Genomic DNA, 26,561 nt, shown 5'->3' on the forward strand with positions numbered 1-26,561 from the left:
CTTTTACAACCACTCGGTACAGACCACGGCTTTCACCTCAGCGGCGCACCCAAGGCACCCTGTTCAAAGCCCTAGAGAGGAGGCAGATGCTGCGCTCGGAGCCCAGGCCAGCGCCCGCCCTGCGGCGAGGGGCGCGCAGCCCGCCGGGGGCTCGCTCTGCCGGGCGGCCGCCGCCGCCGCTCCCACAGGGCACCGCCGCCCCGCCAGCTCCCCGCGGCAAGATCAGCTCGGCGGCGGAGGCGACGCCGCTCCACCCGCCGGGTGCCCGGTTCTGCGGGAAGGCCACGGGCGACCGCCGGACGGGTAACGGCCCCGGGCGGCGGAGCGCGGGGCAGCTCCCGCCGGTCGCCGGGCGCGCCCAGGGAACAGGGGCCCGGCCGAGAGCTCCCCTCCGCCGGCGCAAGCGCGCCCTTCCGCCTCCCCTCAGGGCGGCCGCAGCGGGGCGGGGCCGGCCCGCGCCATCACCACGGCGACCGGAGGTGGTGGGGGGGGCCGCCGCGCGCCGCTTCCCGCGCTCCGCCGCGCGCGGCACGACGGGAGGCGGAGCCTCCATTTCCCCCTCCCCCCCCCTCCCCCCACGCAGCGGTGCGTGCCGGGAGCCGGCGGGGCGGGGCGGGGCGGGGCGGGGCCGCGGAGGGGGGCGCGCGCGCCCGCCATGCTGACCTCGCGGACCTTCCTGAAGCGCACGCGGGCGGGCGCCGTGGTGAAGGTGGTGCGCGAGCACTACCTGCGCGAGGACATCCCCTGCGGCGCCGCCGCCTGCCGCCTCTGCCCCCCCCGCCCCGCCGGGCCCGGCCCTGGCCCCGGCCTCCAGGCGCGGCCCAGCGGCGCCGCCAGCAGCCTCTGCCCCGGGCCGCACTACCTCCTGCCCGACACCAACCTCCTCCTGCACCAGGTGAGCGGCTCCCGACGGCGGCTCCGGGAAGGGGCTCCCGCAAGGGGCTCCCGCCTCGGCGCAGCCACAGGCCCCGGGCGCCGGGGGGGCCCCGCCGCCTCCCCCTGGGCCCGGCCCTGCGGAGCCCTAAGGCCTGCTCCAGCCGTGGTCAAATCCGCGTGGGTGTGAGTTACCCCGCTGCCCTTCGGCGTGTGCTTCTGTCCTGGTTTCGGCTGGGGTAGAGTTAATTTTCTTCCTAGTAGCAGGCATAGTGCTGTGGTTTGGATTTAGTAGAAGAATGCTGATAACACACTGATGTTTTAGTTGTTGCTAAGTACTGCTTATGCTAGTCAAGGACTTTTCAGCTTCCCATGCTCTGCCAGGTGCACAAGAAACTGGGAGGGGGCACAGCCAGAAGAGTTGATCCAAACTGACCAAAGGGCTATTCCATACCATATGACGTCATGCTCAGTATAGAAACTGGGGGGAGTTGGCCGGGGGGCAGCGATCACTGCTCGGGAACTGTCTGGGTATCGGTTGTTGGGTGGTGAGCAATTGCATTGTGCATCACTTGCTTTGTACGTTATTATTATAATATTGTTATTATTACTGTTTTACTTTATTTCAATTATTAAACTGTTCTTATCTCAACCCAGGAGTGTTTCTTACTCTTACTCCTCCGATTCTCTCCCCCATCCCATCGGGGCAGGGGGAGTGGGCGAGCGGCTGCGTGGTGCTGAGTTGCTGGCTGGGGCTAAACCACGACAGGTTCAGGTGGCGTTCCTGGAGGGGCACGTTTAGCGGTGTGCTGCTGGGCATGGGTCTTCCCGCTCTTCCTTGCATCCATTTGCACCCCAAATGGATAGTCTTTTCTTTCCCTGCCAGCTACTGAGGAGGCCTTCAGTATGACCGAGTCTAGTCTGGTTCTAGACTACTTTCTGGTTTTATGTTTCGCTGCCTGAACGGTAGGAATAAGGAACAGCAGGGGTTTTTTTGTTTGTTGTGGTCTGTCGTGGGTATGTAAAGTCAGGCAAGGAGAGTGAATACACTCTGAAGCAGCGATCGGGATCTTCAGGTGGTCACTGAATTTTTCTGTCAACCTGAATTTTCCTAAATATCTGTTTTATTTTTCAGAGACTGTTGTAGGCTTAGGTTCTTTACACTGTGATGTTGATTTCAGGTAATGAATAGAGGCTGCAAAATCATCCTGTGTACAACTCTGGAAGCATGGGATGAACTTTACTCTGCAGCCCATCACTAATTGTGTAAAGGCTTGAGTCTAGGCAGTGCAGGCAGTAGAACTCGAGGCTGGGAGGCAGTGAATTCCCAAGCTCAATGTTTGACTTTTTTTTTTTTTTTTTTTATTGCTTTTGAATACAATAGCCCTATGCAGCCACTGGAGACTAGAAGTAATTCATGAGTCCTAACGTGGATTACTCGGGAGAGGGGCACAACACTCACGTGTTTTAGCACTTAGCCATCCCAAAAGTTGTAAGTAAGGATTTTGTTCCCACAGCAGCAAGTCAAGGGATGTTTTCAGCCTGTTACCCATGGACTTCTTGACGTCTGTTGGCAAAGTTTGTATATACATACTATAGAGCACTCTTGAGACAGGGTACGCTGCCATGAACTGGAGCAGCGGGGATTAGGAAGTCTTGGTAACAGTAGGAAAAGGTTTTACCTAGCAACTGGAACAGGATTGCAGCAGTAAGACTTGGCCTGGTAATTCAGCTTGTGCATGGAATAATGTTGGATTTCTTGCCCTATGAACATGGCTCGAAATCTTTTAGGTCATTCAAAAATCAGGTGCAGAGAAGCTTGGTCTGGCATTGCTTTTAATTCTTTCAGCCATGCCCTCTAGAGCCTTATTGCTGTCTCTTTTTGGAGATGGGTTTGCACAGTTCCTTGCCACAAGCTTAAGAAACTAAGCTTACCTTTTTCTCCTGACAGGAGCATGAATTTTTGGTGTATATTTGTCTCTCTTGTACACCATAGCTGTCAGGAGTTGTCAAAGAAAACAGATTTCCTCAAAGAAAAAAAAAAAGTCTTGAAAAGGTGAAGAGTGCCTAACAGAATTCCAGTTGATTTGAATCTATGGAAATTAAAATTGCAGTGCAACAGTGGGATTGTTTTTGGAGAACTTAAGCCCACACGTGCACTGGCATGTCCGTGTTAGCTGTGTAACAGTGGTCAGGTACTATTTTATGGTTTGCATTGCTCACAAAGACATATGCCAGACAGCCTTTAAATTATATTGGATTACTCACAGATTGTGCATAGATGTATTTTGTTTACGAAGGTTATAATTTACAGGAACCAGTCTTAGGTAAACAAAATTTCTAGTGTACACCTGGCTTTAAATTTGATTGGAGTCCTGCATACGTTGGGGCTGAAGTTGGTGGAAGTCAGAATAAATCTTTACCTTCACTCTAGCAAAATTCAGGTCATGAAGAGGCTGGAAAATCCTATTTGAACTTTTTGCCCACAAGCAGGAGGAAGCAGCTTAATATACTGCCCAGTTTCCCAATGGTGAGAGAAAAAGGCAGAAGTAGCGCAACTCATTATTCATGTTAGCTTTTTACGTATTAACCAAATAAATATTTCAAGTCCTGTTATTGGATAGAATTAAACAGCAATTTTGATTTATTTCCATTTTGTTCCTCAGATTGATATACTTGAAGATCCTGTTATTAAGAATGTCATTGTGCTACAGACAGTCTTACAAGAAGTCAGGAATCGGAGTGCACCAGTGTACAAACGAATTAGGGACGTGATTGGAAACCCTGAAAAACATTTCTATTCTTTCACCAATGAACATCATCGGTAAGGTGTGGAATAGGGTATGATAAAGTTGTACTGATGTCCAGTAAAAGAAACTGGGAAACAGAACTGGAACATGTGAACTAGGTAAAAAAAAAAAAAATTAGACTGAGGTGCATAGAACTGTATTCTTCCAGGGAATTCTATTGGGAAATAGTTGCATGTTTCAGGAGCTTTTCTGTTTTATAATTAGTATAAGCAGATATATTCTGAAAAGGTGATTAGAATATTGAATAAAGTTTATAGAGAAGACTAACCTGAACAATGGAATGTTTTTCCATTTTAGCGTCCCTTTTAAACATTAAAAAAATCTGTTGGTTCGTCACAGAAAGCTCTAGGAAATGAAGTTGCAATTAATTTGCCTTTATTTGTGCTCACAAGTAGTTTCCACTACTGCAGTATCATAGTTCTAGGAATCTTGAATACAGTCCACTTCAATTGTCAGTGAGAAGGTTGTATTAGAAATTAACACTCCCTTGCTATTTTTCTTGACTCTCCTGTCTCCTGGCCCTTCTTCAGTGGCCTATAGAGTGTTACACATATTATGAAAATTGGTACAGCAATTATTCTTTTGACCTCACAATCTTGATCTTGTTTGAAAAATTTTTGTAAGTATGGATAGATGTTGGGATTTGTTTTGTTTTGTTTCCCCCCTTTTATTTATTTAGAGAAACATACATACAGCAAGAGCAAGGAGAAACTTCTAACGACCGCAATGACAGAGCCATTCGGGTGGCAGTAAAATGGTACAATGAACATCTGAAGAAAATAGAAGATGAGGAGAAGATCCAAGTTATCTTTTTAACAAATGACAAAGCTAATAAAGAGAAAGCTCTAGAGGAAGGGATAACTGCTTATACGTGTAAGTGAAGTGGCATGTATGTTTAATTTACTGCTCAGATACACAATCTCAGCAGTGTCTTCATATCTAAATCCTATGCATCTCTTACATAAATATTTATGTGTGTGCTTTTGTAGGTGAGGAGTATATAAAAAGCTTGATAGCTAATCCTGATCTTGTAGATCGTCTTGCTTGTGTATCTGATGAAGGGGTATGTTTTTATTTTCTTTTTATAAAATAAATCACAAGTGGTTTGCAGTATATTATTGGACACCATATGTCAGGCTACTAGCATCAGTTTAGAAAACAAGGACTCTGGTCTTTATTACCATTTCAGCAGTATAACTTTTTGACGAGGAAAAAAAAATACTGCGGCTGTTTTTACCGCTGCTTATATGCCTACTAGTAGGTATCCAGTTATTTGTAAAAAGCCAGTTGCTTTAGATAAGTGATGTGAAGATGACAATAATAACGATTGGTTAAAGACAGTGTATAAATATTAGAAATAATGGAAACAAAATGAAAACTACAGAAGTGTATATTGCAAACCATTTAGGTCTTTGTTTTCTGTCTATTATTTGAAAGTTTATGTTAACTTATTGACCTAAAGCATTTTCTATCACAAGCTCTGATTTTTGTGGTCAGTTAAATTGACAGAAGTGCTGGTTGCAGCTCGAAGATGAGCTACATCCTCTTCTATTTCCTTGGGCTTTGTGTTTATCAGAATCAGGACTTACATTTTCACATAAGACTGAAAACTAACAGCACCGAAAAATGGGAAGGTTAATTTCATCAGTTAATTCTAACAGAATGGAGTGGGACATGCAAGAGTGAGAAGAAAGTGGAGGGCTCAGCTGATCTTTTCAGTGGTTAGCTGTAGTTCATTGAGCTTTCACTAATTGTCTGACTGCTCCAAAGTTTAGTCACAGTAATGTGTTTCCATAATGTTCCGTAGAGCTTAAGAGTATATGCTTACACTGTTGTGCTATACTCTTTACTATGTAGTACTGTGCTAATGTTTTCTTCGCTAAGTGTATGTTTAGTCAGTATATCCAAATCAATGTGAAAGCGTATGTTACTTGTGCAGTGTCTTAAGTAACTGCAGGCAAGCAGGAAAAGAAGAGGAGGCATTCCTAGAATTGTCACATTTCTACGTTCTTTATGTTTTTTATGCTTTATTATTATTTATTTATTTATTATTGTTAGAAAAATTATTGCTTAATAGTAGTTTTTCATTATTGTGCATATGCATACCTTGACAAAATTGTAACAAGCTAGTTACAATTTTGGAGTTTGCTAGCTTGAGTCATGTTCCTGAGCTAGCTTTTGGAATAATCATGAATACAAAAGACTGAAAATTTCCTTTTTGTTTTGTTTTGTTAAAGAAAGAAATAGAAAGTGGAAAAATAATTTTCCCAGAACATATTCCTCTTAGCAAACTGCAGCAAGGAATAAAATCTGGTATTTACCTCCAAGGAACTTACAGGGCAAGCAGAGATAACTATCTTGAAGCTACTGTTTGGGTTCATGGAGACGCGGAAGAAAACAAAGAGGTGGGTTTTCCATTTTGACTTCATGCTGTGAACTTTAACTAGCCTCAGTAGTGACTTAAAATGTAATCCTTTCATGGTGACCTATGTTGTTAGAAAGGAGCATTACAGTAATTTTTCCTCTTCTGTTTTTTTCTGACTTTTTTTGCTTTGCTTTGTTTTTGTTTATTTGTATGAATATAGACTACTGAAATGTTCACTATGCTTTTTGAAAAGAGAATAATTTGTTTAAAAGTATACCTTGTGCTTTGATAAAGTATTTGATAAAGCTGAATCTTAGTTGTTAATAGTTTTTCAATTGACTCAAATAAACACTTTTTTATTTTAATTAGTTTGAAATAGAAAGATGAATGAATGAATGATGAATCAAAGAGAAACAAGTTTGTAGGAGGTTTTCAGAAAAACTGTGGTGAGCCCTTGTGGGGCTCTCTGGCTTTATTTCCCCCGCTATTTTCATGCCTGGTGATGAGTAGATGGTCTGTTCCCCTCCAAGCAGTTAACCCAGCTGTCTGCCTACTGGATTCTCTGTCGGTACAGTTGCACAGACACTGTTTCCAAGCAGCAGCAGTTGTCTCCTGCCTTCCTGTTTGTAGTGGCAGCTGGTGCTGCTTCTCTGGCTCTCCGTTTCTTTTATTCCTGTCTCCCAGTAGTCTGTGGAGTCCCCTAGCCTGCAAAAATAGGATTGTCTGATTAAAAAAAAAAAAAAGTCTGGGGAAAACAAATTATTTTTATGGAGGCAATTGGAATCCTGAAATAATATCATCAGTACTGAAAGAAACCTAGGCAGAGGAAAAAAATGCCTCACAAACATGCCTTAAAATGTTCTTTAGAGTGCAGAGCCTGTTATAATGGATACTATTTTGTTATACTGCTTTGATTTGGGCCTTCTGTGGCTATCAACATGAATATTTGAATTTTCATTTTTTGTTTTCTAAAAATTCCAGATAATCATACAGGGACTGAAACATTTAAATCGAGCAGTTCATGAAGATATTGTAGCTGTGGAGTTGTTGCCAAGAGATGAATGGGTGGGACCATCCTCAGTGGTCTTGCAGGATGATGGCCAGAATGAAGATGACATCGAAAATGAAGAGGAGAAAGAAAACATTGTATGAATTAAATAAATTTTTTACTTAACTCATGTTAAGAGAGAGATGAAATCTGCAACACCCTGAAAAAGTTATTAGGCTTTAGATTTATACATCCTTTTTATACTGACTCCTAAAAGCTGTTGTGAATATGGCAATTACAAAATTTAATCGTAGTCCTACAGTTGCATTAAATACATGAATACAAAAAATACATAAAATTGATGCTTTTTAATTAATCCCAATCAGAAATTCCCACATTATTTTGTTAACCTTAATAAATCTAAAAGTTACTGAGTGGTAGTCAGGTAATAATGCAAAGCTATATACTGATGTGCAGATTAAGATTTGCTAGAATAGGAGCAGATGTATCACGATGACAGTTGGCTTTTGTAGGCAATGCATATGTTTGGAACCAGTTGTAAAATATTCTTTAGCTTCTTGCAGTAATTCTGCTTAATGTGTGTGCACACACATGTATACACTGTCCAATAAATATTTGCATTTCTTTAGAGATGTGATCTTCCCACTGAATTCCATGGGAATGTTTTTTAATTACTGTGTTTAGAATTACTGGAGAATTTTCAAGTGACATAAAAGGGCTCCTAAAAATTGTAATAATAGCTTGGAAAAGAAAACGGAGATAGTTGTGGAGTAAGCAGAGACAGTGGTACAAGGTAACATTTCTTTAGTCTTTTTCTGCTGTTCTTTGTTTTTCTGAGACAGTGTCGCTTAAAAAAACCCAAACAACAAAGTAAGCATGTCACATACTAAAATAGTTAAAAGTCATGCAAAGCACAGGGAGGCGTAGTTCTGTTGATGAAGTCATAATAGAATTTATGGCGTTATAGTGACACATAAGTTGTTACCACCAAGGTTTGAGATACATGCTGTGGTCAAACATGTTAACGTGAGTTCAGACAGTTTTGTTTTTTTAACCTCTACCAGCTGAAGACTTCTGTTAACAAGGACATGCTGAGACCTACAGGAAAAGTAGTGGGCATTATAAAACGAAACTGGCGACCGTTTTGTGGCATGCTTTCCAAATCACAGATCAAAGAGGTAAGGAAATAATCAGGTTATTGTAAGTGCAGATTTTTTTTTTTTTCCTTTATTTAGAAATTATTTGTTCCTTTTTCTGGCTGTTAATAGGCAAGGCGCCATTTGTTTACACCAGCTGATCGCAGAATTCCTCGCATTCGAATAGAAACAAGACAAGCAGATACATTAGAAGGACAAAGAATAGTTGTTGCTATTGACGGTTGGCCCAGGAATTCCAGGTATCCTAATGTAAGTTTAAGTGTTTTCTTCTGCACTTTTATCTGTCCAATTTTTATGTGTTTAATAGGTAAGATGTTTATTATTATCTGCGCTGCTGAGTAACTTCAAAAGGAGTTGACATGAATTTTAAGTTCTTTGAGTGCCATTCTTTGATGGTGCAAACCGAGTAAGTCCTCAAATGATATAATTTACTCTTACACCCAGAAAACAGGTATGGGTTGTCGTATGTAAAAAGCTTGGTCCTCAGGTTCTGCAGTGAACATACATCTCTTAACTAAGGTGTTTTATTTAGACTAACTGGGGACCTCCTTGTTTTAGTCTGGGTTCCTAGAAATGTGAAGCTTTCGCTGTGGCTTTGCTCATCCACACACTGATCACTGTCCTGGCAAGTAGTTTCAAACACATTGACCAAATTCAGTCAAATTGCCAGTGGGGCAGAGTTACAGGTAATTAAGTTCTTACAAGTTCTTTGTAAATAAACAGGAGGATATAAGAGAAATTGAGGACACTACCTTCCAATTTGTGTTGAACGCTAACTAGGTTTTGAAGAGGCTTCTATTGCGTTGTGTAGGAATGCGTAGCTTGTAATGAATGAGAGCATGGCTGTCTCACCCATGTTTAGAGAAATGAAGGAAACTTGGAATATGTGGAAGGAGTGTTAAGACAAAGACAGTATTACTGCAGAGGATGAGAGACATGAGAAAGGAAGCAGAGTTAACGTGACATTAGGGAGTAGGATGTGTGGCACAACACAAACCCATGGAGAAATTAGACCTTATTAGTTTTGCTGCTTATGCAGCAACGTTTTTTTCTTTCCTGCAAAACTGAGCTGCTACATTTACAATTTTTGCAGTCTTAAATGTGGAGAATTCAGTGCCATTTCTAGGAAAAGAGGGGGAAGTACAAAGTTCACTGAATCAATTAAATGTTTGAAATTAAATTTCTCTTAAAGACGAGAAAGTTGACTGAAGAAGGAAAGATTACTCCTTCTGTGTAGTTTAATATACTAATAACTTATGAGCTAATGGTTTCAAATACTTACTTTTGAGCAAACAATATTGCTTGATGTGCATGTGTGTATATATTTGTATGTATGTATATTGTTTCTCAGGGTCATTTTGTAAAGAACTTGGGAAGTGCTGGAGATAAAGAGACTGAGACAGAAGTTCTTTTGCTTGAACATGATGTCCCTCATCAGCCTTTTTCCCAGGGTGTCCTTAGTTTCCTACCAAAAATGCCATGGAGCATTACAGAACAGGTAATGATTTTTAAATTATTGTAATAATTATTGTGCGTTCTCCTTCAAATTGTGACATTCTTGGATATCCCAGTGCACCAAAAATAGAGGAAAAATGTTGTCCAAACCCATTTAGTTTTAGGGTGGACTTTTAGCTGGATTTCCTATGGAAACAAGGCCTTTGGAAGTTTTGGGGTTCTGGCTAAAACTGTATTAGGGATAGACATTTTAAGATAAAAAACATATCACAGGTTTCATTAAAAAATAAAAATACAAAAAAATTGGGTTTTTTGCAAAGGAGGGGGACTACAAATAATTGTAATATTATCCCTAAGAGTTTTTCATCTTGCTAAATAGCTTTGTAACCAAATGTGGCAGCCTGTGTCCTTGCTAAAATAATCTGAGGAGACTTTAATATATCCTGCTATAATCCAGTAAAGTAATTGGAGAAAGAGAAATTGGTATTTGAAGAATTCCTCATTTTAAATGCTGTTAGTGAATTTCAGGTTCTCCCCAGTAGCTTAAATACATGAGCATGATACATTTTTGGTTTGGGCTGGGCTGGGTGTTTTTGTTTGTGCATTTTGTGTATTTTAATTTCTTTGAGGTGGGTTCTTTTATTATAACTTATTACCTATTCCTGTTTCTTTTGAACAGTGAAACTGAAGGAGGGATCTAAAAGTCAGTGGTCTAGTCTAAGATACCTATCTGAGATCTTTTTGTAGCCATCATACAAAGGTAGATAACTTCCAGAGCAAGTTCCTTTCTAGACAGTTCCTTTCAACTGTCTAGACATCTAAGCCTTAGAACGCTAAAGTTAGTTGAGAGCTATCATATCCTAAACAACTTGTCCAGCTGGACATCAGTCAAAATTTAACTTAGAAAGTGTTGGTTCCTGGACCTGCTAGTTCTGACATAATGAAGAGATTATGGTTTTATTCTGTTTCTCTTCCTGTTTGCTGTAAACCAAAAAATTTTTCAGTACTTCATCGTCTTTTGTCTTAGTTTTTCTATCACTGTAGTTTTTGCATGTCTGTTTTGATCTTATACATAAAAATTACTGCAAATCTTGTTCTAAGACAGAAAAAAGGCAGTCTGAAAATACTTGGTTGCTTTGGAAAGTCTTACGCAAAGTGCCTTTCTCAAATGATCATTTTTACTTTGATATGGAAGATGCTCTTGAAAACAGCTTCTTTCTTTTTTTTTTTTTTTTTTTTTTTTTTAATTTCAGGATATGAAATACAGGGAGGACTTACGGCATCTGTATGTTTGTAGTGTTGATCCTCCTGGCTGTACAGATATTGATGATGCATTACATTGTAGAAAACTCGAAAATGGAAATATAGAGGTATTGGGGGTTTTTTGTTTGTTTCTTTTTTTTTTTTTTTTTTTAATCAAACCAGTCATTTATTTATTTACTTCTTCCTTTATTTTACAACCAGTACAGTAGTGGTAGTAGTAAATCACACGAGCAAAGCTCCAGACCTATTGTAAAATAAATTAATGGTGTTTGCATAACTGCATGATGGTAATAAAGAAAGGGAGTTGATTTGCATTACATCAGTGTCAGAAGTGGGAATTTAATGATGTCTAAATTCGCCCTGATTTCAAGCTCATTTGGCATGGGAAATTAACACAGAATTTACTTACTGCTTTAGCTAAGCATAAACATGAATATCTACAGCTAGGGTAAAGTACTGTCAGTAGAAAAAGTGAAGCTACTGCTGTAATGCCTAAGGAATGATTATTTTATTTTAAAAAAAAAAAAAAAAAAGCATTTAAGAGCTACAGACTTAGCAGCAGCTCTCTACCTCCTTATATCTGATTTAGTCAGGTTTTCTTCGTTATAAATTAATTTGTAATTGTAATAGCAGAGTGTGCCAAAATGGAAGGTCTAGCATACAGAAAAGCAAACCAAATTTGCAGTGAGCCTTGAAGAAAATGAAAGAGGTTATTTGAGCTCCCAGGCAAGAAGAGTTGCATTGGTAATCAGTATAACTTTCCACTAAATGTACCATGTCCTTGTTTTGCTTAATTGCTGCAACTATTCTTTTTTTAATATCAGTATGATAGATTTTAACTGTTACTATTACTAAATATAGGAGCTGCTGAAGGGAACTAGGAATGGGTAAACTGGATTGTAAATAAAAACTTGAGAAAGTTTCTTTCATGTTGAGAACTATTTCTGTTTCATAAGATGCATAATATGATGCTTGTTTTTTTAGGTTGGTGTACATATTGCAGACGTCAGTCACTTTATTCGCCCAGGAAATGCTTTGGATGAGGAGTCAGCAAAAAGAGGAACAACAGTATATCTGTGTGAAAAAGTAATTATTTTCTATAAAAAAAGCTTTTGGTACAATTAAGTGGTTGGATTTTTCATTGCTTTCCTCTTTCATTCCTGGGAGTAGAGACACTATCTCTAAACTAAGGAAAAAAAAAAAAAATAGACTCCTTGGGGCTGCACTTACTTTGCCTAAGACTATCAAAATGAAGGTGCTTTCTGTCATTCAGCCTGCACAGCAAGAGGGAGAAATATCTTTTTCTTTTTTTCTTTTTTTCCTTTTTTTTTATCCATTATCCAGAGAATACCTCTTTCAACTCCTGTTTGAAGCATTAATAACATGTAGTTCTGAAACTGGATGACTGTTTTAATACCCATCTGGAATTGCAGAAGTGGCCTGGTTTTGCCTTTTCCATTGTTTTTTCTTGTGGTAGCTAAATCTCTGTTGCTTCCTATGATTTATATTGATTACAACTATACACTTAGTCTTGTTTATTTTAACTTATTTCTCACAGACCACAATTTCTTTTCAGAAATCTGTTACTAAAACCTGATAATTAAAATGGATCTTGGAATTAATTTCCTCTAAAGTAGTTTACTTTTCTTTCAGAAATCTGAGCTTTCTTAGCAAAAAAATAAAGTAATTATTATTTCCAAGCTTTTAGTGTATTAAAAATCAGGAAATTAAAATACATACTTATAACTAGCCATTATTTTTTTTCTTTACTTTGCAGAGGATTGATATGGTTCCAGAGTTACTTAGTTCCAATTTATGCTCCCTGAGATCTAATGTGGACAGGTATATGTATATGATCCATACTTTGATCCTGACAAGAAACTCCAGATGTTTATATGTTGATTTTAATAGACTTTTCCCTCCTTCTCCCTCTCATAGGCTTGCATTTTCATGTATATGGGAGATGAACGATAAGGCTGAAATTCTAAAAACCAGATTTACGAAGAGTATTATTAATTCCAAGGTTAGTCACATAAATATTATTATACTTCTGAGAAAAAGCTGGAGACCTTTTTATAAAAACAACAATCAACAGACTTGATAATAAAGTTTTCTTCATTCTGTTTATTGATTTATATTTTCTTAGAATTAGAAAATGATGCTTAAATTCTGAAAAATAAAGAAAATGATTCTGCCCTGTTCTTTTACATTTCTAAGGCTGAAATGTTTTTTGTGCAGTTACTTTATTATGGTGTTTCATTTAAAAAGTATAAATGTATTGATATATATGGGACATAGTTGGTATATACCAGCTAGTCATAGTTTTCAGTTAAATTCAGTGGACTGCCTAGGTGTTTAATATATTTCTGAAAACTAGACCTCTAATGTGTAAAATAGATCTGTGATCAGCATTAAAAAAGCACTATAAATGCCTGGTATTTCTTAATATCTTGCATAGATCTGTCCTGTTTTGTCCATTATTCTTTGAGAATGATACGCGTTTAGGTGCTGGTTGTAAAGCTTTCTATTATTGTGAACCAACTTTGACAGCAAACTGCAGTTTCTGCAAAACAGGACTATGTTTTTCTTTTCAGTATTCAGTAATGTATCATGATGTCTCTTTCTTTTTTTTTTTTTTAAAAAAAAACCTCTTCAAGGCTTCTCTTACATATGCCGAAGCACAGATGAGAATCGATTCAGCAACTATGAACGATGATATTACTACCAGCCTACGTGGACTAAACAAATTAGCAAAAATTCTGAAGAAGAAAAGAATTGATAATGGGTAAACTGTGCAGTGTCCCTGTTACCTTTTTTTCTTGTTTTTTTCCCTGGCTATTTTTTGCTGTGAAACTGTATAATGGTCCTCTGTGTCCATTTTTCCAGTGACAGTCTTTTGAAAGAGAAGTATTTTGCCATTTCCATTTCCATAAAAATGCCTGTCTTCATTTCCCCAAAAATATAAACTTGGGATGTTAAACTTTTTCTTCACAAGATCAATCAATATCGATCTCTTACAGTCGTTACAAAAACACAACCGGAAGAGTAGCATTTGAAATTTTACGAGCTAATACTGTTGTGTGTCAGCATCATAATTTCAGCTAATTTGAACATTAATTCCACAATTGTATTTTTAATTTCTGCTTTTTTTTTTTTTTTAATTTCTGCTAATTTTAAGTTACAGTTTCATGATAAGCCCAGATGTTGTGTACAGGCCTGCAACTCAGCTTCTATTTCTGCTTTACTGTAATTCATTAATACCACTTTACTGTCTTCCAGAGCCTTGACGCTTTCCTCACCAGAAGTTCGTTTCCACATGGACAGTGAAACTCATGATCCTATTGATCTACAGACTAAGGAGCTCAAGTATGCGTTTTATTTTCCTCAATTAGTTAACTCAGGGCAGGGATGGAATTAAAGGCATCTTTAAGTAGCAACATTTGCTTAATAGTGTACAGAGTTCATGGAATCGTGCAGGACAATCACAGAATTACAGAATGGTTTGGGTTGGAAGGGACCTTTAAAGATCGTCTGGTCCAAAGCCTCCTGTCATGGGCAGATTTTTCACTAGATCAGGCTGCTCAAAGTCCGGTCCAGCCTGACCTTGAACACTTCTAATAATAGGACATCCACAACTTCTCTGGGCAAGGTGATCCTAGAAAACAGAATTCTTCTGTATTTTTCTGTACTTACTTATGAAGCAAATTTTGAACTCTGTGCTTCGTATATGAACTTCAGTCTTTACCACTGATTTAATGGAGCACTGAGGTCCAAACTCCACATCCCGCTGGCTTCTCTGTGATGCTCTTCTACTGGTATTAACAAAGGAGAGAAAGTAGAACTTGAGTTAGGGATTACTGAAACCTTAAGAAAAAAAGAGCAGTTATTGCATATTTGCAGAGTGACACAGACAATCTCACTGAGGAGTTCTAGAAATGGAGCTACTGATTTGATTTCTGAAGCTAGATACTTACTTTCTCTCATACTACTACTTAGTTTCTGTGCTAGAATCATAGAACGCTTTGGGTTGGAAGGGACCTTTAGAGGTCACCTAGCCCAACCCCCCTGCAGTGAGCAGGGACAGCTTTAACCAGATCAGGTTGCTCAGAGCCCCATCCAACCTGACCTTGAATGTTGCCAGGGATGGGGCCTCTACCACCTCTCTGGGCAACCTGTTCCAGTGCTTCACCACCCTCATTGTAAAAAATTTCTTTCTTAGTCTAAATCTATTCTTCTTTAGTTTAAATCCATTATTCCTTGTCCTGTCACAACAGGCCTTGTTAAAAAGATTCTCCCCATCTTTCCTGTAGGCCCCCTTTAAGTACTGGAAGGTCGCAATAAGGTCTCCTCACAGCTTTCTCTAGGCTGAACAACCCCAACTCTCTCAGCCTGGCCTCATAGGAGAGGTGCTTCAGCCCTCGGATCATTTTTGTGGCCCTCCTCTGGACCCGCTCCAGCAGGTCCATGTCCTTCTTGTGCTGAGGGCCCCAGAGCTGGATGCTGTACTGCAGGTGGGGTCTTACCAGAGCAGAGCAGAGGGGCAGAATCACCTCCCTCGACCTGCTGGCCACGCTGCTTTTGATGCAGCTCAGGATACCGTTGGCTTTCTGGGCTGCAAGCGCACATTGTTGGCTCATGTCCAGCTTTTCATCCACCAGTACCCCCAAGTCGTCCTCCGCAGGGCTGCTCTCAATCTCTTCCTCCCCCAGCCTGTACTGATACCGGGGGTTGCCCCGTCCCAGGTGCAGGACCTTGCATTTGGCTTTGTTGAACCTCATGAGGTTCACAGAGGCCCACCTCTCCAGCTTGTCCAGGTCCCTTCAGGTGACATCTCGTCCTTCTGGTCTCCATGTGGACATCGAGCCATTGACCATGACCCTCTGGACGCAACCATCCAGCCAATTCCTTATCCATTGAACAGTCCACCATCAAACCCATATCTCTGCAATTTAGAGAGAAGGATGTTGTGGGGGACTGTGTCGAATGCTTTACAGAAATCCAAGTAGATGACATCCATTGCTTTTCCCTTGTCCAGTGATGCAGTCACTCCTTCATAGAAAGCCCCTAGGTTGGTCGGGCAGGACTTGCCCTTGGTGAAGCCGTGCTGGCTGTCTCCAATCACCTCCCTGTCCTCCATGTGCTTGAGCATATTTTCTAGGAGGATCTGTTCCATGATCTTCCCAGGCACAGAGGTGAGGCTGACAGGTCGATAGTTCCCAGGGTCCTCCTTTCTTCCCTTTTTAAAAATGGGCACAACATTCCCCTTTTTCCAGTCAGCAGGGACTTCACCTGATGGCCATTGACTTTTCAGATGTCATGGAGAGTGGCTTGGCAACTACATCAGCCAGTTCCCTCAGGACAAAATCTACGCCATCTTGACTTTATGGTGTGCAACATGGTGCTTTCAAACTTCATGTGCACAATATTTGAACAGTACTGTTCGGAAGAAATCAAGAGGCTTATCTATTGGTCTTTTTGGGCATTTTAGAGAGTGTTTTTCTTTAATATTATTTGTTATTTTAGAATATTTTAGGTTTTTTCCTTCTGATTTAGGATTTGAAACTTGGTGAATAATTATTATGTTTTTAGTCTTTAAAATGATTGCTTAATTGTATAAATGTTCAAACCCATTAGTTACTGTTATATAATACCAGTAAATATAGTAAATATATTTATGTAAAGTAATGATATGACTTAATGCTTTAATCAAAATATTTTGTGTTGACAGAGAAACAAATTCCATGGTTGAAGAGTTCATGTTGCTTGCCAATGTCTCCGTAGCCCAAAAAATTTACGATGAGTTCCCAGAGTTTGCCTTGCTCCGGAAACATCCTGCTCCTCCCCCATCAAATTATGATATCCTTGTGAAGGCAGCAAAGTCCAAGGCAAGTTTTTACCATGCTAATTAAGTTAATTAATTATAAAAAGCTGTGTCTTCTTTCTGGTTGGCCACTTACCCAAGAATAAGGGTTGGAAAGCAGTATTTTGAAAATGTATCAGCTACACTTTGAAATTGCTGATATCTGTACCTCTCGATGAAAGGAAGACTCTTGTGCTTTTTAAAAACCCTTTCTTAGGTAAAGAAAGCAAATCACTCTTTTAAGTCTTTTGTATTGTAACTGTTGTGTGCTGTGAATGTTTCTCCTCTCCAAGCCACGTGGGATTTTTGAGCCAGTTTTTGGCTTTGGATCACATAAATTATTGATGTACTTAAAAACTGGTTAGTCACATCAAATAACATGTCTCTCAAGTCAGGAAGTAAGAACATGTGTTCATATGTGTTTATAGTTTCCATCCTCTCCTTAGATCAGCTAGAGGTTAATTTAGCCTGAAACAAGCCTGATTTAATTAACAAGTCTGAACTGAAAAATTATTTTTCCAGTTTCAAGATTTTTTATTTGAGCTAAACTTTTAAAATTAACTTTCTAGACATTGTGATGTGCATTCATATTTCCTTTCCCTTCAGCTACCACCCCCCCCCCCCCCTTTTTTTTTTCTAGGGGCAAGAGAGAAACTCCCAAATTCTATCAGTGTAAGATTAATAGATGAGCCCAAACCCAGCCCATTTCATTTTCCACTGCTATAAAACTGCAATAATGATAATGATTTAATTTGTACTCTGAAAATTATTTTTAACGTACCATTTTATTTGGAAAGCCAAATTCCTGTGCATAGCTAAACATTCTTTTAATAAACCAAAGTGATTTTTCACTACTCTGACAGAACCATCACAATTAGGTATTAATACACTATATTTTTGTTACACTTTTTTAATAAATATGCAATTATTTTGCCATAATTTGATCTCTAGATCATATTTTGTTGTCAGTGGTGTACATGAAGGAAAGAACATTCAGCTGATCTTGTGATGAAACTTACTTTGTGTGACTGGAAATTAAAAATGCGTTATTTATTTTCACACTACCTGAATTTTTATCAGGGAACACTGGCAAACGGAACAAGCCTAATGTCATACAGTACTAGTTCTACAAATCACTTCTCCAAGTATAAGTGTTCATAATTTTGTGGAGGACATACAAGAAGGTTGATTACTGCTTACATTGTGCTTGGATGAGAATCTTCGTGTGGTGCTTTTTTTTTTTTTTGCATATACTTTTTGATTTATTCAATAAAGGGATGAAAAAAACCAAAGGAAATAGAAATCTTGTTAACATTCACATAAAGTGTTTCTTAGTTCTGAATGGATGTCTTTTCTGAATTCCTAGGCTACTGCCTTACCTTTTTGTTGTTTGCATAAACATAAGCACTAGTAACAGTGAAGGAGGGATCTGGGCCTGGGTGGATTTTTTTTTTTTTTTTGGGCAATAGTGGCATTCTATTAGGTTGTTACTAGGTGTGGTACCTGTGCCAGTTGTTAAGATCAGCATGGATGTAGCTGTTATATTTCTGCTTATACTGTCTTAATATTGGCTAGTAATACCTGACTTTTTTTTTTTTCCCCCCCTCCTTGCAGAATTTGGAAATTAAGACAGATTCAGCAAAGGCTTTAGCTGAATCATTAGACAAAGCTGAATCTCCTACGTTCCCCTATCTAAATACACTGCTGCGAATTTTGACCACTCGCTGCATGATGCAGGCTGTTTATTTCTGCTCTGGAATGGATAATGATTTTCATCACTATGGTTTAGCCTCACCTATTTATACCCACTTTACCTCACCCATTAGAAGGTAATTTTATTTTATGAAAGTTTCAGAGAACGAAAAGAAGTGATCTATTTGTGAAGAAATTCTGTTTTAAATTGTGGTGTTGTCCACTTAAAATACTGTTTCAGTTCAGCTTTAGATTTCAGTTAAAACAGCAGCACGTTTACATGGTGATCCATCTTCACATAAGCTCCTAGATTCACTGTCTACAACTCCTAAGGTCTAATAAAATTTTTTTAAAGACTCATAAAAATTGGAGAAATAAATCCCTCATGCATACCTGTGGCATAGAAGTGTACTTCGGGATCAGTTAGCATTACATAAGTCAGAGACTGAGGCAGAGTTTGGCCAGTCATTTTTCAGGTGGGACCTGTGTTTAAATTTTGAGGAGACTGTATTTTATATATAAAAACACTGCCAATTTGAAACTTGCTGCTGTAGCTGTTGCACGGTAATGAAATTGTACACCTTGGAAAATGAGGGTTTTTTTTTTTCTTTTAACCAAGAAGTATCTAAGCTTTGAGGGAAATAATTGTCGTATTTTGTTCCTTAGAAACATATCAAGTGAAATCTCTTGCATAGGAATTTGCATCCACCTGTATTTGTGTGGATAATTTGTGGAGCTTTTGGGAATCCTAACAGTAAATTATAGTTGCTAACAGATGCGTTAAAAAGTGCCTGGCTGAAGTTCTAATAAAAGTTATGTACCAAGGTGTGTATCTGCTTTGCAGATCCATGGCATTGAAATACCATTCTACGCTAAATTTGTCTAGTTTATGGGAAAGGGAAGAGAGAGCAGCTTAAGCCGCCATGGTGAAACATCGTTCTTTAGTCCAAAAATAAAACTTTGTTTCTTTTTTGTAAACATTCAACAATACAGGCTCTATTGGTAGAATATAGTAAAGAATTTCTCTTAGAAAACAGCCAGAAAACATTCCGGCTAGGCAGAGTGTATCTTTGGGCAGCAAAGAGAGTGGTCTTGAATTAATACAGGGAGTTATCAGCAGACCGTCATTTACAGATCAAAAAACTTTCATAATATTTATAAAACCAAAATTATATTCAGAAACTTTTTTAAATTAAAAAAGTATGTTTTGCTATGTCACTTATAATTTAATCCTATCTATTGCAGGTATGCTGACATTATAGTACATCGACTTTTGGCAGTGGCCATAGGAGCAGATAGTACTTACCCAGAACTTACAGATAAACATAAACTAGCGGATATGTGTAAAAATCTCAATTACCGGCATAAAATGGCTCAATATGCACAAAGAGCGTCTGTTGCATTCCATACACAGGTAAGTAGTTCTGAGATAGGAGGATTAAAATCAACATGAATTGTCCATAGTTGAAGGAAGGGAGGGAACACTGCATCGTGCTTTGTGGAGCAAAACTGAGCAAGTCTGCAGGAATGATTAAGAATGAGGGCTGCTGCTTTGAGGAAGACCTTCATTGCATTGCTGGTTCTGAAAAATTAGAGTAATGGCATCTTGAGGGTGCTTTTTACTTTGTGCTTTTATAAATATGATGAATGCTTAACAGTATAGTAATGTTATAAATAGATTATGGGATTTTTTTAAAATTGGCTTTCAATATATGGTGTGTAATTATCACTAAGTATAGATTTGTATGTGAATGGTTTTATTTTTTTAAGCCAGTATATTTGTAAACCTTAAAAAAGAATGCTCTGGTGCTTTTTTTTCTTATTCATGTATCTTACTTTTGTTACAGCTGTTCTTCAAAAGCAAAGGAGTAGTGAATGAAGATGCATATATATTATTTGTAAGAAAAAATGCAGTTGTTGTTCTGATTCCCAAGTATGGGTTAGAAGGAACAGTCTTCTTTGAAGAAAAAGGTAAACCAATACCAAGACTGGATTACAACAATGAGGTATGTTTTATAAGGTTTGTTCTTAACAAATCAAAACCTAAAGGTTTTAAATTTAAAGTGAGCAGAATGACTAAAATCTGTTCTAGTTGGAGTTAGAGGGCAAGCGAGGCTTTTCTAAATGCAAGTTTATTAATATGTAGTAGTAGTGCCACTATGGTCTTTCTAAGTTTAAATAAACAGGTTCTGACAGGACTTCTGTAATAGATACTACTAATATGTAGTTATCTGAGAGAATACCACAAAAATGTATATACCACATACTGTGACCCTGAATATTCACGATAGAAATTTGTGTTCATTTTTATTGACATCACTAATTTTCTACAAAAATACTTGTAAAAAAACGTAAGACATGGTAAGCAGTGAGTATTTATACAAACTTTGAACTTTCAGGTACTGTCACTTACTGTGGAAGACACGACATTACGTGTATTTGATAAAGTTAAAGTGAACATTATGTTAGATGCTTCCAACATCCAACATCAGAAAATTCGGATGGTGTTGGTAGAACCAAAGGTAAGGCACAAGATTTGTGATTCATAGAATCATACTACCTTTCAGTAATCCTTAAAAATTCAGCATATGGTAAAATTGAAATTTAAGCCAGAAGAAGAAAATCATTGAGCAGCAGATTGTAGCGATTGCTTCATATCTACTCTCAATAAAGCACAGGTCTGCTTTCACTGGCTGTTGAAAAGAATAAAGGGCTCTAAATTAAATTTCCCTTCTGGGCCCATCAGGGATATTTCCACTGCTGGGAAAGATGATGATTTGCTGAAGTAATATCTTTTGAATTTCATGGTTCTGTGATCAGATCTCTCTTTTGGAAATCTGCCAAAACTCAGTAGGATCATCTTTTTGCTCCAGTAAATTATGGTATAACTGTGATGGGTGGCTCAGAAGGAAACTGTATAATTGGTGGCTGTAAATGGCAGTCCTTTCTTACAACTTCCACAATATAAAAGTTCTCTCTTGATAATGTTGTAAGAACTGTAATGTCCTAATAACCGTGTCTCTGGTCTTAAGAGTTTTCAATTCTAGCTGCTTAGTGCATCTGGGACACTGGGGTTTTCACCTGGTCTCGCACCTCATGCCTGCTGAGTAATTTGCGTGCCATTATGAGATGGTGTACTTTCATTCCGTTCCATGTGACTTTTTTGGTAAACAGATGGTTGCAGTAATTGAGTATGTGTAATCACAGAGGAAAAAGAAAACCCAAAATAAGCAAGAGGTCCTTGTTGTTTACACAGTCAAACATTATTTTCTTTTTTTCTGAGAAATATCCGTTTCCAAACACATGTAAATATTCTCATTTTTGAGCTGTTGTATTAGCTTGAGTTGAAGGCGATCCTCACGATTTCAAAAAGTGGGAGTAGATAATGAAATTTGTAGTAGGAAGAAACCTTGTGTCCTGCTGTGCATTCCCATGCTGAGCTGCCCACTGCTTGCGCTCACCCACTAGTGTTTGTCAGAGCTGCTGTTGTGGGCGTAGCTCGGGAACACTCCTGTTGCAGTGACTCCAGGCCCCGAGGGACATGCTTTGTGCATTGAAAATAGACACAAAGCAAGGCTAATGCAAGCTGATTTCCCCACACCCCCTTCCTTTATACTAATTTCTGTGAAGGTCCTTGCTCTACAACAAAGCCAATACTATAATTTTATCTTATCCCTTGATATGGGAGTGGCCATACTGGTTAATCCAAAATACTGTCATCCTAAACATGAGTTACTAGTCCTCCTTCCTGGTAAGGAACGAGTATAGGAATAAGATGCAGAGACAGTGATCATTCCCTTTGTCTCCATTCAAAGCTTCCAGCAATTTACAGCTCGCCTAGAGACACACATCTTTGTGTTCAGTAGATAGAGTCTTGTTCTGTGAACTTGTTTAATCGCTTTTTCCCCCAGCTTACACTTCTGACTCCCATAGTATCTTGTTTCACAGCTCCCTTTCATACATTTCAAGCATGATGTCTAATACTCTTACTTGATGATATACTGTATTCCCTACACTATGAAAAAGTCTTTTATTCCTGTTTACCATTCCCATGCCACTCGATTCTATATAACTCTATTATCCGCTATGCTAGCTTCTGCTTTTCTGGAAACTGTTTCCTATCTTTGATGTTCCTCATCACCTTTAAGTTTTTGTAGTTCCATTACATGATTTTTTTGAGCTGGGAGGAACAGAAGCACATGCATGATTCTGAATGTGAGCACACCATAGATCCCTACAGGATTTTCTGTGGTGAATGGTGTTATGTGGGAACACTTTGCATTATCTTTCATTCCTTCTACTGCAAAGACCAGTTTTAGGCAATGAGTTTATACACAGCAACAGTTGCTAGCTGACAGTTTTATACTTGCTTTTAGAACTCTGATGAACAGTGTCCAGTCCCCGCACTGTTAGTATTCCTCTTACCCAGTTTGTTCTAAACATTCTTTTTTTTTTTTTTTTTTTTGATCATGGTAATTTGTAACAGTTTTCTTGATGTTGGCCTTAACTTTCTTGAGTGCTTCAAATACACTTTAATTACCTGTTGTTCATGCCTACTTTAGGCTTTTATTATCATCAAGCTATCCATTGATGGAGAAGCAAGGAGGAACTCCCTGCCTCTTACTTAGAGAATTTTTATTACTGTTCCTCAGTCTTTTGGGCTTGCCTGTTTATTTTAACTTAATTTTACACTTACTACTTCTTCATTTGGACAGGTTTTTCACTTCTTGGAAGGATGTCTGTTGACTTATAATACTGATCACTCTATTAACTGTTCTCTTGAAATTCTATTGATAAAAGGCATTCTTATTCCAAGTCTTTTCTTAAATTCCACCTCACCCCTGAAAGCATTTTACCTTTTTGCAACCCCCTTTAATAAAATCTTCATTAAATGCCTTATTGCTGCTGATGTAATGCATTTTAAAGTTTGGGTGTTTTTTTTCCTTCTACCATGGTGATGCATTTTGAGTAAGTATGCTGAAATCAGCATTACAGGGATGGTTCCATGGGTAAGCTCTTAAACAGGTCCTCAGGCAAAGTGTTGCTTCTCCCTTTTCATGGGTTCTGACTAGTTGCTCCTAGAAACAGGCCTTTATGGCACCTAGAAACCTGAACACCGTCTTGAGCCTTCTTGTGACATTTACTCGTTGAAGGTAACTTACTGTTACCATGTTACCCGTTCTCACAGCCTCTCCGATACTCCTTGGCATGTCATAATCGCTGCCATCCTAACTAGCTGACCAAAAATGACTTTTCTACTGGTATGTGCTGTTGTCACTCACATAATTTGTAACGTGGTATTAAAGTCCTAGTGATCAGCTTCCTTGCATCGAGCTTCTGCAGTGCCTGTTACCTTCCTTAATCAGACATTACCGTTTCCCCATAGACTCAAGGGTAGAGGAGCACGCATGCATCTCGTCTCGGTCCAGTTGTTTTATGAACCCTACTTAAATGAACTATTTCATCGTAGCCTCCTTCACTCTCCTCTGCTTGAATGCTGCTCATTTCCATATTCTCAAAGAAAGCATAGCATACTTCTTGATCACCTCTTCCCTTGAGGACAAGTCATTCTCTGTAAGCATACAGGCTTTTCTTTATTCTTGTTCTTCTTTGCTTTAGAAAAAGTCTTCTCTATTTATTTCAAAAGTTTTTCCAGTTTCTACCAAAGCTAAATGCCTTTTTTACTATGTGGTGTCCTGAACCTGACAGGGCCTCTGCTTGACAGGAGCAGCACTTCAGAAAGTACTGCAGTAGTGATTGTTTTAAAAGCAAACTGAAAATTGTTAGGTTTAAGACCCTTTTCCACCTCTCTCATTCCTAACCCCTGCCTTACAAGCATTTGCTAAGGCACAGCAAACAACTGAGAAGGCAGCACACGTAATCTGCTGCAAAAGGAACTGCTGGCAATCCAGGAGGCAGGGTGCTGTTGCTGCTGCTATTTCCCTCATCTTTTCCAGCCTTTACTTCAGCTGAGTGTTCTAGCTGTGATTGTTATATGATGGTAGACCCTTTTTTAGAAGACTACGAACAGAATTTTCTAATGTTGATACAGTGTTTGTAAAAGGTCTGTGCAAGTAAGCTCAAGTTTTATCAGGCTAGCATAACCTCAAATTGAGTTAGAAGTGTTCTAACATCTAATTCTTTTCTTACTGTAGATACTAGGAAATGATGTGCCCGCAAATCTGCCTACAGAGATAAGCAGCAAGAATGAACCGGAGAAAAAGAAAAAGAAGCAACAAAAATAGCTGGATATAAAAGTTGATAAGAAGTCACACATGAATTATTTGCATTTACATATTTTTTCCCTATGGGCAAAATACTAGAAACAGATTTTGTTTACTTTTACACATTTTAATAATTTGTAAAACTGGCTTTTTTTTAAAACTTTTTATGAATATATGTATGCAGGAGAACAAGTTTTAAAACCAAGCACGTCTACAGTTTTGTCTTGTGGGTGAAAATAAATGCTTCTGCAAGGGGAGGGAAAGTTGTAGTTTGTTGTGTTTGCTGTTTGTTTGTTTTTTTTAAAACAGCCTTGAGGCCATTCAAGAGCCTGACTTTTGTCAGTCTGTTCAGTGCATTCTCTTTAGTACCTCAAAACTCAAAAGGAGTAGTTGTGCTAGTTACTGGTCTTAAGTGCTAACAGAATTTATTCTTGAAAGATAAATTCCACAGACTTACACTTTCTTCTGTGAAAGTTGTCTCTCACACATATGCAGATGGAGGGAGAAACCATACCATAGAAGTGCATTAGTCTTTGTCCTAGACCTTAAAGCCATTTGAAATCATTGCTTAGCCTCTGATTAACTGCCTTAAAAAAAAAAAAGGAGGGAAACCATCGATTTTGTTACACAAAAATCCGTAGATACTGACAAGTTTTGCAGTGATCATTCTAGCTTGCGGTGGCCAAGATGCTGGCAAGTTAGAATTAGGTAGAATTCTCAAAAAAAACGAAACATTTTGTGCCTTGAACTGCGTTGTTACAGTTAAGCTACGTCACCTGGCTGTGTAATTGGAAAGCACGTTTTGCATGCTCCTAGGCTCAGTGCTGAACTCCCACCACAGGGACTAGGGAGATTGAGCTTGCTTTGAGGTGGTAGCTATTGAATTCTGCAAGTTCATTTCAGTAAAACTATCCTCTGAAGTGTCTGGGATTACAGTAGTTTTCGTAGACCGGTTCTGCTGATGCCAATTTGTAGCTGTCAAAGCCAAGAAACCACAATCCCACGTACTACAGCTGTTCCTCAGAGATCTTTGAAGAGTTACAGCTCACAAACTTCTATACTAGTCACTTACTCCTCGGTGGTTTCCTTGGGTTATCAGTGGGTCGCAGTTGATCAATGTGTGGTTGTCACTTGGCCATATTTACTCAGCTCCCTGTATGCTGTCATTGTAAAGGACTGGATCAGATTTATAAAGTACATAGTTATAAAAGGCACCAAAAGGAGACAATTAACATGTTTAAGTGATTGCAATAGAACAAAACACACACCCCATGAGTGAGGCGTTTTAGTCCTGCCACCACTATTCTAAAAGGCTTATTCAGAAACTTGGGGAAAAAAAAAAAAAAAGTTGCAAGAAAGATGCGCAGAGCACTGGATCTAGACCTGGTACTGCACTTTTAATTCAGCATCATATATTAGAGAAACCGTTTTTTAACTGTATGAGAGCAAAAGCTTGCCAAGCTTCCTGCCTGATCTCGCTGCGCAACACTCCCCACCCACACAGTACACGCATATGCGTGTTACAGGCAGCACGCAAACAGAAGATGCTGCAAACTGTCACGAAGAAATTAATACAAACAATCTATGTATGAAAGAGACATCTTTATTCTGTTTCACTACTCAATTTACAATTATCTGTGTTAAAGGACTCTCATTAAAACCACCAAAATTAATTTAATGTAAACAATGACCGTTTTGTGCAATGTGTGCCAACCAATGCAGTAAGTACGACTAGAGAAACAGAATGGTCAAACGATTTCCACAATAATTTCCACAATAGGTTTCTTCTACAAAACAATTACACAAACATAATAAAACATATGCACATTTTCATAAAATAAATAATCCCCATC

The 26,561-nt window shown here is 38.9% G+C and overlaps 1 protein-coding gene across 1 annotated transcript; it reads left to right on the plus strand.

Moving 5' to 3' along the window:
• The first annotated feature begins 655 nt into the window (after window positions 1-655).
• On the plus strand, window positions 656-24,780 carry DIS3 (DIS3 exosome endoribonuclease and 3''-5'' exoribonuclease). The gene is made up of 21 exons (XM_075709513.1): window positions 656-895; window positions 3,540-3,697; window positions 4,363-4,556; window positions 4,673-4,746; window positions 5,921-6,088; window positions 7,030-7,194; window positions 8,122-8,235; window positions 8,326-8,463; window positions 9,566-9,712; window positions 10,923-11,039; window positions 11,917-12,018; window positions 12,710-12,774; window positions 12,871-12,955; window positions 13,590-13,717; window positions 14,212-14,298; window positions 16,661-16,817; window positions 18,407-18,621; window positions 19,730-19,898; window positions 20,332-20,490; window positions 20,884-21,006; window positions 24,640-24,780. The coding sequence occupies exons 1-21, from the start codon at window positions 656-658 to the stop codon at window positions 24,727-24,729; spliced, it is 2,895 nt and encodes a 964-aa protein (XP_075565628.1). The 3' UTR covers window positions 24,730-24,780.
• Window positions 24,781-26,561: the final 1,781 nt, after the last annotated feature.

The sequence above is a fragment of the Pelecanus crispus genome, chromosome 1 (assembly GCF_030463565.1).
Source record: "Pelecanus crispus isolate bPelCri1 chromosome 1, bPelCri1.pri, whole genome shotgun sequence".
Taxonomy (NCBI): domain Eukaryota; kingdom Metazoa; phylum Chordata; class Aves; order Pelecaniformes; family Pelecanidae; genus Pelecanus; species Pelecanus crispus.

Coding starts and splice junctions, on each gene's coding strand:
- DIS3 (XM_075709513.1), top strand. CDS start 656: ATGCTGACCTCGCGGACCTTCCTGAAGCGCACGCGGGCGGGCGCCGTG. Junction 4,747..5,920: donor CTTGTGTATCTGATGAAGGG/GTATGTTTTTAT, acceptor GTTTTGTTAAAG/AAAGAAATAGAAAGTGGAAA. Junction 7,195..8,121: donor AAGAGGAGAAAGAAAACATT/GTATGAATTAAA, acceptor AACCTCTACCAG/CTGAAGACTTCTGTTAACAA.